This window comes from Protobothrops mucrosquamatus, unplaced genomic scaffold (assembly GCF_001527695.2).
Source record: "Protobothrops mucrosquamatus isolate PMUCROS unplaced genomic scaffold, P.Mucros_1.0 scaffold336, whole genome shotgun sequence".
Lineage (NCBI taxonomy): Eukaryota > Metazoa > Chordata > Lepidosauria > Squamata > Viperidae > Protobothrops > Protobothrops mucrosquamatus.
The window spans coordinates 80,551-93,189 of NW_015386674.1; the positions used below are offsets into that span (position 1 = coordinate 80,551).

General features: G+C 37.6%; 1 protein-coding gene across 3 annotated transcripts in view; it reads left to right on the forward strand.

Annotated features, from left to right (window-relative positions):
• Positions 1–505: 505 nt before the first annotated feature.
• SLU7 (SLU7 homolog, splicing factor) overlaps positions 506–12,639 on the forward strand; it is an 18,496-nt gene continuing 6,362 nt past the window's right edge. Inside the window, exons 1-12 of one of the 3 annotated variants that reach the window (XM_015815312.1) lie at positions 506–596; positions 2,627–2,801; positions 3,561–3,714; positions 4,044–4,124; positions 5,948–6,112; positions 6,824–6,892; positions 7,895–7,942; positions 8,360–8,491; positions 8,966–9,063; positions 9,768–9,835; positions 10,906–11,045; positions 12,135–12,296. In XM_015815312.1, coding sequence (XP_015670798.1) covers positions 2,650–2,801; positions 3,561–3,714; positions 4,044–4,124; positions 5,948–6,112; positions 6,824–6,892; positions 7,895–7,942; positions 8,360–8,491; positions 8,966–9,063; positions 9,768–9,835; positions 10,906–11,045; positions 12,135–12,296 — 1,269 coding nt within the window. In that variant the 5' untranslated portion in view covers positions 506–596; positions 2,627–2,649. Of the gene's footprint in view, positions 597–653; positions 676–1,089; positions 1,216–2,626; positions 2,802–3,560; positions 3,715–4,043; positions 4,125–5,947; positions 6,113–6,823; positions 6,893–7,894; positions 7,943–8,359; positions 8,492–8,965; positions 9,064–9,767; positions 9,836–10,905; positions 11,046–12,134; positions 12,297–12,639 lie in introns of those variants that run through there. The other 2 variants (XM_015815314.1, XM_015815313.1) reach the window with 2 other exon arrangements.

Here is a 12,639-nt window from a genome sequence, read left to right on the forward strand (position 1 = left end):
TGCCAAAATAACGGTATGCTGCCCCTGTAATGATTGATTACATTAGTGATACGTTATGATTACGTGCCATCAAGTCATCGTGTCTAGCGACTACATAGCTAGGGTTTCTCCATGAAGAAATAAAAACTTTTGTAAATTACACGTTTCACTTTCTCAGATTTTTTTTTTTTTTAAAAAAAAAAAACAAGGCAAAGATCCATGGAAACTTCTGCCGTAATAAATAACAGATCCTATCGCAGCAACGTCAGATTCTAGTAGCGGCTTGTATTAAAGAAAATGCATTTACACCAAGTCTTGAGTTTCAGATCCTCATGGCTTTATAAATGTACACATTCATTTGGGAATAAACTCCGACTTTTGAAAGGCCGTCTTCGAAGAGCTTTAAACTTACGTCCGCAAAAGAGGGTTACTGAAAGCCAAAGTCCGGGAATGGAACGTCGTTGGAGAAAGCGGATCCTTTTTAAAATAGGACGCGGCCCCTTTAAGGAATGACGAGAAGGCCGCCGCTCTGCCTTGTGGGAAGCGGAAAAACACCGGAAGTGGGGCTCCAATGAGCGTCGTAGGCCCGGTGGCGCAGGAAGTCTGATCTGTGACGAGTAAGTGGCGACTGCTCTTGTTTGGGTCGGAGAGACTTATCGGGGCTCGTTTGCTTTTCCCGGGTGAAACCTGCAACCGGTGTGTATTTACACGAGGCACTTAACCCAGGTTAAGTTGTTCGGCAGGTAGTTAAATTCTGGATCTCTTCGTTAGCGAGATCTGGGCAGTTCAGAACTCTTAAGTTTCGTAAAGCAGAGGAGCCACTTCCAGTTATTGCCTCTTCTTCTGCCCGCTGCTGTATAAAGCTCAAGGGAACTCAGGCTGGCCAGGAGCTTGGGTTATGTAGGTTTCATACTCCTGGTGTTGTTGGGAAGGTCAACTGGGGCTGATGGGTGTTAAGAGCCCAAAATATTTTTGAGCCGCCTAAGGGGGCGTCTGCCCCATCTAATTGGAGTTTCGGGAAGGTGGCTGGGAATGCTTTCGATTATATTTTACACCGTATGTGCGAATATATTTTGGATTTTATATGTCTGTCTGTCTGTCTCGCATACAGATCCTAGACTGTTCACAACAACCAATAAAAACCAGAGTAACAATAGAAAACCCTTCCCATCAGATGCCAGATCAACCACCCTATTAACTTCCTGACTCAACCCTCATCCAAGCCCGGTATTTGGGGTAAGAGCCAGGTCTTCATAATCTTCCAGAAGGCTAAAAGCCTTCCAAAGGTCTGGACCAGCTATAGAGAAGGTGCATCTCCAAAGCCCCAACATATGACAGCCTTTAAGAAAAGGGAACTGGAACTAACCCAGGTCAGATAATGGGATGGCAGATACCCTCAGAAAGAGAGAGAGAGAGAGGCAGTCCCATAAGTAACTTCCCTTTGCCATGTATTTCTTTAAAGGTGATAAGCAGCACCTATGAAGCAACTGGAAGCCAGTACAGTTCACACTGCAACAGTCGCACTATAACTTGAGGGAAGCACAAGACACTCATTCTGGACCAGTTGCAGTGAAGAATCCCCAAATTGCACAATAATTCTGTCTGGGGCAGGGGTTAACCTGTCCAAACAACAGAGGGATAATGATCCACAACCATTTTGTCTTGGTAGAGTTACTCACAGCCAATTTCTCCCCAACCATGCCCAGTCCATAGAGCCTCCCAGTGCTGACCAAACTCCTGAACAGTATCACCTGCCCTGCATGGGTAGAGATGTATGATTGGATAATATCAGCATACAGATAGTCCTTGACTTGCAATTGAGCCCACAATTTTGAATGTAAGTTGTGATGATCATAAAGCAGGTCACAACATGCCCATAACTAATTTTATGCCTGTTTTGCAGCAATTGTAAAACAAACACCATGGTCATTAAGTTAACCCATTGATTGCTATAGTATGGGTTTTGCCAGAAATGAATAAACACCAGTTTCTGGCAGAACTGTTGTAAGTCACGTGATTGCAGGTTGCTGCAAACAGCCATAAATGCAAACTGGTTGCTAATGCCCAAAGTGTGGTCATGTGACTGTACATGGGGGTTACAGACATCAGAACTTTGAATCTGGGCTATAAGTTCCATTTTCGTGATCTGTCATAAGTTGAGAATGCCTGTACTAATGATGCCAAACTCCATATCACTAAATTAGCTCATATTCCTATTATATGTATGCTTGTAAAAAAGGTTTGTAATATCTACAAAAGGCAGCTAAATTACAAAGAAAAATGCAAGATATTTTTAAATAATAAAAATGGCAATAAAGTGTCATAAATCATAAACTAAAAGTCTTGCCTGAACTCATACAATTGGTATAAAGGTATAATAAGAAAACACTTCAGAAGTATTTGAGTGATGCGCTAGCTCTCACAACTAAAAATAGCATGAAAGCTCAGTTTAGGCTGGTTCTTAATCCAGGGATTGCTCTCAAAGGAAAAAAAAATGGTCTTCCATATCGTCCATCCGTATCTTGGTACCCTTGGGAGGGAATTTGCTTTTCAGGCTAGATTAATCAAAAATGGTGAGGACTTTTTTAGCATTTATTAAAATAGTTTGAAAACCTATTAACAAATATAAACATGTGTTTATTAATAGGCTGAAGAACAGAATCTGGGAGCATGGAAACTATAGCTGCTGCTACTCCTCCTGGAGGATCAAATGGCTTGGAAGAACCCAAGAAGATGACGAGAGAAGATTGGAGAAAGAAGAAGGAATTGGAAGAACAACGAAAACTGGGAAATGCACCTGCTGAAGTGGATGAAGAAGGAAAGTAAGTATTGTTTGCAATCTCAATACAACTTTCTTTAGCTTTTTTAGCATGTTATGACAAAACTAAGTGTGAGGCTGCTTCTGAAAGAATTTGTTTATTCTTTTTATATTAATAGATATTGATCTAAGTAATGAAGTGAACAAAGTTAATTGATTTCTTTCTATCTTTGATCTATGCTGCCTTTTCTAGCCTAGGGTAGGCAATTGGGAGTATTTAAATTTTGGAATGTCAAATCTAATATGGCTAGAATCAAAAGAGACTGCAATACGTTCTCTAGTTCAGAATTTTAAAAATCTTGGAACTCAAAAGTGTATTGTAGATACTTCTGATTCTATTAGGTTAGGACTGAGACCCCATTGATTTAAGTGGGAGGAGTCTTAGTCCTAACCTAATAATAAGACAACATTTTGGTGCTGACAGAAGATCTTAGTCTTGGCCAGAATGCTCCTTTGGCTTCTTTGGCAGGAAAACCAATCAGAGACCAAATCCATGTACAGAAAGCTTGTGACAATGTAGGTGAAGATATTTTATTATGTATGAGGTATATTGTTAAGCCACATGGGCATCTCACTGTGAAAACCTTCCTCCGTTCCCCATATTACACAGATAAAGTTCCAGTTGAGATCTTAAAAGTATGGTATGATGGAAATGGTTCCTGAATTTAAGAAAAAATATTGGAAAATAAGTGCCGCGTTTAGCGATTCCTACTTAATGACTGGAGCCTAACCTTTCATCTAATTGTAACACTACTTATTACAGAGACATCAATCCTCATATTCCCCAGTACATTTCCTCAGTGCCATGGTATATAGATCCTTCAAAAAGGCCTACATTGAAACATCAGAGACCTCAAGAAGAGAAACAAGAAGAATTTACATCACTAGGAGAATGGTATAAGCGAGGAGTTAAAGAGGTAAGTAGTTATATGTAAAAGTGATGCTGTTGTACAAGACTATTAATAAGTGCTAGCCAATTTGTTGGGCTTTTTTAATTATGACTGGCATTTGAATGGTCAAATTCAGTGGTGGTATGTTACATTTTCTTACATTCAAATGTGAAGGGGCATAGTTCATTAGTTGTGTCTGGCTAAAATTCCCTGCAATTACCATTTTAGAGTAATTTATATAGCTAGGTAATTTCTTTGTAAAGTTAGAGTGGACCTACCATATTCTATATTCTTGTATAGGAGAGGATAAACTAAATACTCTATTGCTGCAAATAACTTATTTGTTTTGTCTTTAGAATGCTGTCTCAACCAAATACCGTAAAGGTGCTTGTGAGAACTGTGGTGCATTGACCCATAAGAAGAAAGATTGCCTAGAGGTAAATAATATTCCTTAAAGCAACATGACTCTTATCTGTCGGGTAAAATTTTATAGTCTGTATGTATTTTAGAAATTAGTATCTAATAGAATTGAAATTGGAAGAGGCAATTTCATGGAACATAAGAACAGAAGTTCCATACTCCATAATAACTTTCTTCTTGTTTTGCTGTCTTTCACTTTTTTTCAAAATGAAAGTATGTTTTTAGATGCGAGATCGATGTTATGTTGTGTTTTTAGAGAACATTTAACTGTATATACAGGTAATCCTCAAGGTACGACAGTTCATTTAATGACCATTCAGAGTTACAACAGACCCTTCTGTTTCAAAGTTACAAATTCTACAGAACTCATCCAGTCATTTGCCTTTTTGACCAACCACAGAGATGCAGCATGCCTTCCTATCTATTTCCCCACCACATCCTGCTAGGTCCCCAAAAACATTGGGGAATTCCACAGGGTCCTCCTCCGGCCCTCACAATGTTTGCTTACCTTGTGAAGATCTACAGAGCTCAGAAGGTAGGGGGGGGAAAAGAGAGTGAGCCTCTCTTGCTGGGCCACATGGGAGAATTACAGTGACATCTTTTTCCTTTTTCCATCCTCAGCCCGTGCATTTTGAAACGAGCTGCTGTAATTCTCAGCAGAACAAGGCATTCCCCCTCCTTCTTTTTACCTCTTAACTCTTCATTGTATGTTCTCCACATGGGCAAAGGCAGCTCAGGCTTGCCTTTTGAAACCTGAGCTGCCTCTACCTGAGGTGTGCCTCATCAGTAGTAGAAGGGAAAAGGTGGGGAAGGCCAGCTGGAAGTGGCAGGGGCTTTGCAGAAGAAGCAGCACCAGGCCTGAAGTAGAGGCTTGGGGACAGCAGTCAGCGGAGACTTCTAAAGGCTCCAGGCCTCTACTTCAGCCCCAGGACTGCTGCCGAGGAATGCTGCTGCACAGAGTAGCAGAAGGAACAGAGATGTTAGGGAGATAGGCAGGTGGGTGAAATTGAAGTGTCCTTGTGGTTGTAAGTAGACTGCCAAATGCTTAAATTTTGATCTTGTGACTGTGGAGACACAAGAGGTATAACTTTATGGACTGGGCATAAATCCCATTTGTTCAATGCTGCTATAATTTTGAATGGTCGCTGAACAAATCGTCATTAAGCAAGGACTGCCTATATTAGGAAGAGGTTAATCAGATGACAAACAGGGACCAGTTTTGAAAAAGGCAACTGAATTTGGTAAAGTAGCAAGATAATGAAGTATGCTGTTAAATGTAGCTAAATCAGGGCTATTTGCAATTGTTAAACTGGCTTTCCCATATTTTTCACTCGCAAAGAATCAGGATGGCTTCCACCACATGACAGAGAATAAGGCATATTCTTATGCAATTATTGCAGTGAGGTTACTATGGGATATAGGGGTCCAGGCCCCAATAGATGGGCCAGTAGCATTTTAGTTTAGTATTCCAAATTTTAGATCTTTGAAGTTCCTGTTTATTTCTTTATTTACAACATTTTAGTAGTGTTTTTCATTTAAAAGGAATCAAAGCAGTTACTTTTTTGTAAGGAGATATTTTCATTTGTCCCACATGGTCCTTGGTTTCAGTGTTAACAATGGAACTGTAGTTCAGTCAGATGAATACAGTAGCTGCATTACACCTGTAAAAAAAACTTAATGCCACCAGGAAAGAGTCTGCAGGAAGGAAAAGGTAGAAGAAACATCAGTGCTATGTGGTGATGGAGGGGCTGTTTCCCTAATATCTGCTAAGAAACAGGAATAATTGTAGGCCGTTTTCTTTCTGAGAAGCAAAGATTGCATTGCATATTGTTCCCTTCAGAGACCTAGAAAAGTTGGAGCAAAATTTACAGGAACGAACATTGCACCAGATGAGCACATGCAGCCTCAATTGATGTTTGATTATGATGGGAAAAGAGACCGTTGGAATGGTTATAACCCAGAAGAGCATATGAAGATTGTAGAAGAATATGCCAAGGTTGATCTAGTAAGTGGATTTTTTTCTCTCTCTGAATATAACATCAACAGTATCTTTGTGTGATTGTGTCATGTTGGTATAAAAATAAATAACATCCAGAATTGACTTTTGTGCTAATATAAATATGTAGACATGTTTATAAAATAATGTCAGAGCTATTATTGATTCATTTATTTTAATTTTCCAAGTGTTCAGACAATTTCCTCTTCCATGCCTGGAGACCTGGGAATATACTGTACCTATTAATGTTTGCATGCAAACTCTTTCACCAAGCAGCATCCTTTTCTAATAATTAAGGTTCCCCCCTTCCTCAAACTTTAACCACAAAGTATTTACATTACTAAAAAATGGAAGCAAGAGGAAGGTGCATCCTCCTACACACCGTGCTCAATCTTTGGTTGCCTTTACTTTTGATTCCATTGATATTTTTTCATTGACTGCCTCTGAATTAAGACACCAAAGAGGCTAAACATTCTCAAGTTTCGAGAAAGTCATTGAAGAAATGGAGAAACCGATTTCAGACAGAGTTAAGCAAACTAGTAACAGTTGACTTATACTGAAGTAAATTTTCTGTCTGTAAATTGCTTACATTTCTGTATTATTGATTCTAAATCATAATGGCTTGCTCATCAAAATTAAGAAGAACATTCTTTCATCGTAAGTATGGAGTAGTTAGGAAATCTTTTAAGAGAAGTACCCTGTTTTTTCTTTAATGTATAGGCTAAACGCACACTCAAAGCTCAGAAACTACAGGAAGAACTGGCTTCAGGAAAACTAACAGAGCAAGTGGTAAGTCAGGGGAAAAAACATCTAAATCAGAAGGGTAAAGCACTGTTTTCCTGTTTTTTAAATAATTTTTTCTAGCTAGTATTGGATGTTGTTGACCCCAAAGCCCTGAATATGGCTAAAATCTATGTAAGGTCATGTTTTTTCCTGTTAACTAAGTTAAAGGAATGTATGGACTTCTTTCATTTTGCAGTAAATTCTTAATTGCTTCACTAGATGGCAGTAAACTCTATATAATTCTTCTGAATTGGAGGAACCAGAGCTATTTCAGGATGAAAAGATATTTTCATTATTTAGAATTTGTTTTCCTTTGCTTGGGAACCTATTTATTTATTCAGCTAGCTAAACATTTCTTATTCTGGTTTGCAGCAGCTCCCCAAATCTAGGCAGGAGCGTTTTGCATCATTGGCTACTTGATCTTTTGAACTGGAAATGTCAGAAATTAAAATTGCATACAGAATGAACTCTCTTCTCTCTATATGAGCATGAACTATTTGGTAATAGTTAAGTCCTATTGTATACTTGGTATACAATATAACCAATACAAGGATGCCATCATACGCGCTACGACCAATTTGATCCCCTATCTCCTTTTAACAACTACTTTTAAAATCTAAACTACATGCCAATTTATATAACTGACAGTATTCTATATTATTTTAAAAGTATGTTTTTTAAAAAGTATTATTTTAAAAGTATGTTTTCATTCTTGATTTTAAGAGTGAGTATGGTATTTAAGAAATATTCTAGTTATTTATTTTGTGACGTAACAAAGCATGAAAGAATGATCTGTCAAGCTATTTTGAGGAGAGAGTCTTAGATAAATAAAATGGCTTGAAGCTAATAATCCACCTTGGTCTAGCTTGAGAGTTTCAGTGGAGGCCTTTCTTTTTAGAATACAGCTTTGCCTTTTCTCAAACAATTTATCATTTCTTCTGAGAACTTCACTATGTAGTTCTGTGATTGTGCTGGTTCTGAGAGGTTTTTTTTGTTTGTTTGCTCCAGAATTCCCCACGACATCGATGGGGAGACGACGAACCAAATTCACAAACGGTGAGAGCGGGTTTTTTTTTTTAAAGTAACAAAATGTACACTTTTATTGTAAGTAGGTCTTTCACATAAAGAATTTTAAGTTCTCTGTAGCATTCCTTGATTTTTAAGTAGCCTTTATCCTTTTGCCTTCTTATATGGAGATATATAGATTCATCTCTCATTGCAGCTGCAGTTTTTCAGGCAAGCAATATAATGAAACTTTGGCTCAAAGCAGAATTTAAATACCTAACAACCTCAAGCATTATATGTTTTTTTTATTTACAAAGTACTTAGCCAACTAATTCAATCAATCACTAATAAAATTGTATTGATAGTACTATTTTTTAAAACATTTCATCTAAAATTCAGTATATGTATTTTGTCACTGATGCAAAATAAATCACACCAGTTACTTAATGCCACACTGTCTCTTTTTAGGAAAGAGATCATAACAGTGAAGATGAAGACGAAGACAAATATGCAGATGACATTGATATGCCTGGACAGAATTTTGACTCCAAAAGACGCATTACAGTCCGAAACCTGCGTATTCGAGAGGATATCGCTAAAGTAAGCTGGACAACATCAAGAACTGTCATTTTGAAGCTAATATTCTCCATATTATTCTAAAAGGCTTACCTTTCTTCTGCTTATCTTCCTATCACATCAGTAGTATCATCAGGTCGTAACTAAGTATGCCACTCTATGGCTTAGGATACTGTGTGAATTCAGCATATGCAACATAATAGTGTAAATAGTTCAGTATACTGTGTAAAATGATCAAAATAGTCCAAGATACAGAATTACAGCTATCTTCCCTTTCTGCAGAATGGCATTCCTTCCTAAAAAGGATGAAAGAGGACTGGTAACGGATATAGTGATGGGTGATAGCTGTAATGCATCCTAACTTTGGGTGGGCTGAATTCACAATATTGATTATCTGATTTCATGGGTAATGATAATCTCAGAATAGCTATATTAAAGTGATAGCGTTATGAGCTATATTAGAATTTCAAGTTGATATTTTTGTGTTCTTGCTTTTAGTACCTACGAAATCTAGACCCCAATTCTGCCTACTATGATCCTAAAACCAGAGCAATGAGGGAGAATCCTTATGCCAATGCAGGAAAGAATCCAGATGAGTAAGTTAACTTCAAATTGCTTCAGCAAATACAAAGTCTTATATACTGCCCTGGAATTGATAAATGGGAAGGTCTCTCCTGGTTGATCTTCAGTTTGAAAAAAGTTTTTTAAAAAATATAGAGAAGTGTGTCGTAGTGCTTTTTCTTCAAAGCAGGTTGTCTGAATGCTCATAGATCTTGGAAAATCTAGGAGAGTTGGTAGTGAACACAGATGAATATTAGTTGCCCACAATATAACATCTGCTGTAAAACAAGTGTCTCAGATTACTATAATTATCTTCAGAAAGCTTTTAAGTCACAGTGAATAACCATGCCATATAGGAAAAAGTATTTGTATGTAGTTGAAATGGACTTTTTGCTGCAGAAGAATTATCTTTTTTTCTTACTCAGATTTTATTTGGAGCTTGTTTCTCATAATACATTTTGATGACAGATAAATTACAAATTACTCTGTCAACACATTGATCTAAATTACTAACAAAGTAATTTAAAATGACACTTTAAGACTGAAAAGATTGGCTGCTGTAATCAAAATGCAATAGGAGAAGCAATAATGAATCCCAGAATCACATTAATGAACAAAGAATGGGTCCTATTAAATTTATACTTTTTAATTAGAATGGCCTTGTATTTGCTTTGCTTCTGTTTGTTCAAAATATAATCACAAGCTAAATACTTACAGAATAAACTATTTTTGTTTACAGAGTCAGTTATGCAGGAGATAACTTTGTTCGTTACACGGGAGCCACCATTTCCATGGCCCAAACTCAGTGTAAGTACTAAATCTAAGGTGAATCATTTAGTGCTGCTCACTTATTTTTAAGTTAAATTTGTTTCAGATAAGATGATTCTTTAAGGAAGAATATATATCACATTTCTTAACTGCCCATCTCCCTCATAGGTGCCCAGTCTACTGCAAGGAATGTCATATTTGTTACTATATTTCCCAAACAAAGATGGAGGGGGAGTACTACAGGCAAAGTCCTCTGACAGTGCCATCTCCCAAAGGATATTAAAACCATTGCTTTTTTTGAAAGGTGCTGTGCATATACCTTTCCAGACTGTACGTGCATGCTTTCCTTATACTGACTACAGAATACAGTACGGTGGCCTATACTGTAGGCCACTGACTACAGAAAGAAAATGTACACTTTCATGAATTCTTAGGGGGTGCAATGGCTCAGTGGTTAAAGATGCTGCGCTTGTCAGCTAGAAAAGCTAACAGGCTGGGTTCAAGACCCAAATGCTTCACAATGGGGGGAGGTCCTGTTGCTTGCCTCAATTTTTGCCCATCTAGCAGTTCGAAAGCATGCAAGTGCAGATTAATGAGTACCTCTTCGGTGGGAAGGTAACAGTGTTCTGTGTGCCTTTGGTGTATAGCTGTGCAGGTCACATGACCACAGAAATGTCTTCAGACAATTCTGGCTCCCTTAGCTAAGAAATAGAGATAAGTATGATACAACTAGACAGGGGATAACTTTACCTTTGTCTTTACCTTTATGAATTCTTAGCAGATTGGAGCTGGAAGTGAATTAACCTATGACATCAAGGGAGGGACAGACGGACGGATGGGGTGGTATGAAGTGAAATGTCCTCCAGTCCCTTTTACTTCTCTCAGATTCTTGGTCCAGAAATGGACGTGGCGGGGATGATGAGTACTTATCCGCCACACACTCTCTCCTCCCTTTGTCTCTTGAAGCATCCCAGAGGAAGAATCTTCTTTTCTAGGATTTCCTTCATGGAGAGTTTTCACAATATTTTCTAAGTGCCTATTAATTAATAGTTCAACATTCGTGTATTTCAGAAAAACGGAAAATATTTTCCTTTCTTTTAATTTCAAAGTGTTCGCCTGGGAGGCCTATGAAAAAGGCTCTGAAGTTCATCTTCAAGCAGATCCTACAAAACTTGAACTCTTGTACAAATCCTTCAAGGTGAAAAAAGAAGACTTTAAACAGCAGCAGAAAGAAAGCATCTTAGAGAAGGTAAATTAAGAGTCTCCTTCAGAATGTCCTTTTTAAAAAAAATTTACCATTGTAGATGAAAAAAATGTTTGCAACACTGTGACGTCATTTCCCATTTCTAAATTAATTAAAACTTTATAAAGTAATTAGATGTCAAATTATTGGAGACTTTACCAGATCAGTATTACTCTAAACCAGTGTTTCTAATGCTGGCTGTGGAATTCTGGGAGTTGAAGTCCACGTGCCTTAAAATTGTCAAGGTTGAGAAACACTGTTCTAAACAATAAATCAATTAAAAATGGGGGAGGGAGAACTCTCACATATCACCAGAGAAAGTTAAAATCTTCATAATTATAAACATATCTAACTTCAAAGTCAGAATAAACTTATGTAATTCTTGGCTTTTGATGCTTTTTTGTAAGGTACCTTAAATTCCCAGATGATTTTGAGGCAGTTTTTTAAACATGTTGACCATTTGTAGGGGAGGGGGGGTCTGAACTTATGAATCATGGTTGTAAGGACTTTTGGGGGGAGTCCATTGTAATTTTGAATAGTCACTAAATGATTCATCGTAACACATGGCCTACCTTTATCGGTGCTGTCTCCTTTATAGGAATCTTATAGACAAGCATAAATGCAAACGCAGCTTGTAAAATGCTACAAAAAAATTTTTTTTTCATTTGAAAAATGTATATGGCTACTCAACTTAAAACATAACTCTGGGTGGTTCACAATAACACTAAAAATAAAAGCAACAAAAACAATAAAGACAAAACCTGGCACCTGAATCATGCTTCACAGCGTATCCAAAAAAAAGTCATACTGGGGCTGCAACCTCACCCTGTTCCAACCCAATCAACACTTTACAGTTATCCAAAAGACTGAAAAGGTGAGAGCCTACCAGATCCTGGGGGGGGGGGGGAGGCTGTTCCATAAGGCAGGGATCATTATGGAAGAGGCACATTTCCTAGGACCTGCTAGATAGCAGCATTTAAGGGAAGGAATCTGGAGCTTCTCCATCCTATCCAATCTGGTGAATGGGCAAATATCTTCAGGGAGAGGGAATCCTGCAAATAAATCTTTCAGACTTCTTTTTTTTTCTTCTTGTAGTATGGAGGGGAAGAACATCTGGATGCCCCACCATCAGAATTGTTACTTGCTCAGACAGAAGACTATGTGGAGTATTCTAGACATGGAACTGTTATTAAAGGACAAGAGAAGGCTGTTGCTCGATCTAAGTATGAGGAGGATGTAAGGATCAACAACCACACAGTAAGCACCTCAAACAGGACTTGTCAGTTTGTGGTTCTTGAACTAATTTCAAATATTTTCTCATAGAATAAGTGTAACTAGACTCTGCATTGCTTAGTGATGGCAATCCCTGCAGTCTCAGTTGCCATTATTATTATTATTTTAATAAAAGTTTTTTATTTATAATACAATTAAAACAAAAATGGACATACGTGGCATTCCAGAGTAAATATTCCTAACAATTTGTTTCTCGTGATACAAAAACTTAATACATCATCCTTAACCTCTATATAAACCTCATTCTTCTACACAATACAATTATATATACAATTATATGTACAATTATATGTATGTTTCAATCCTA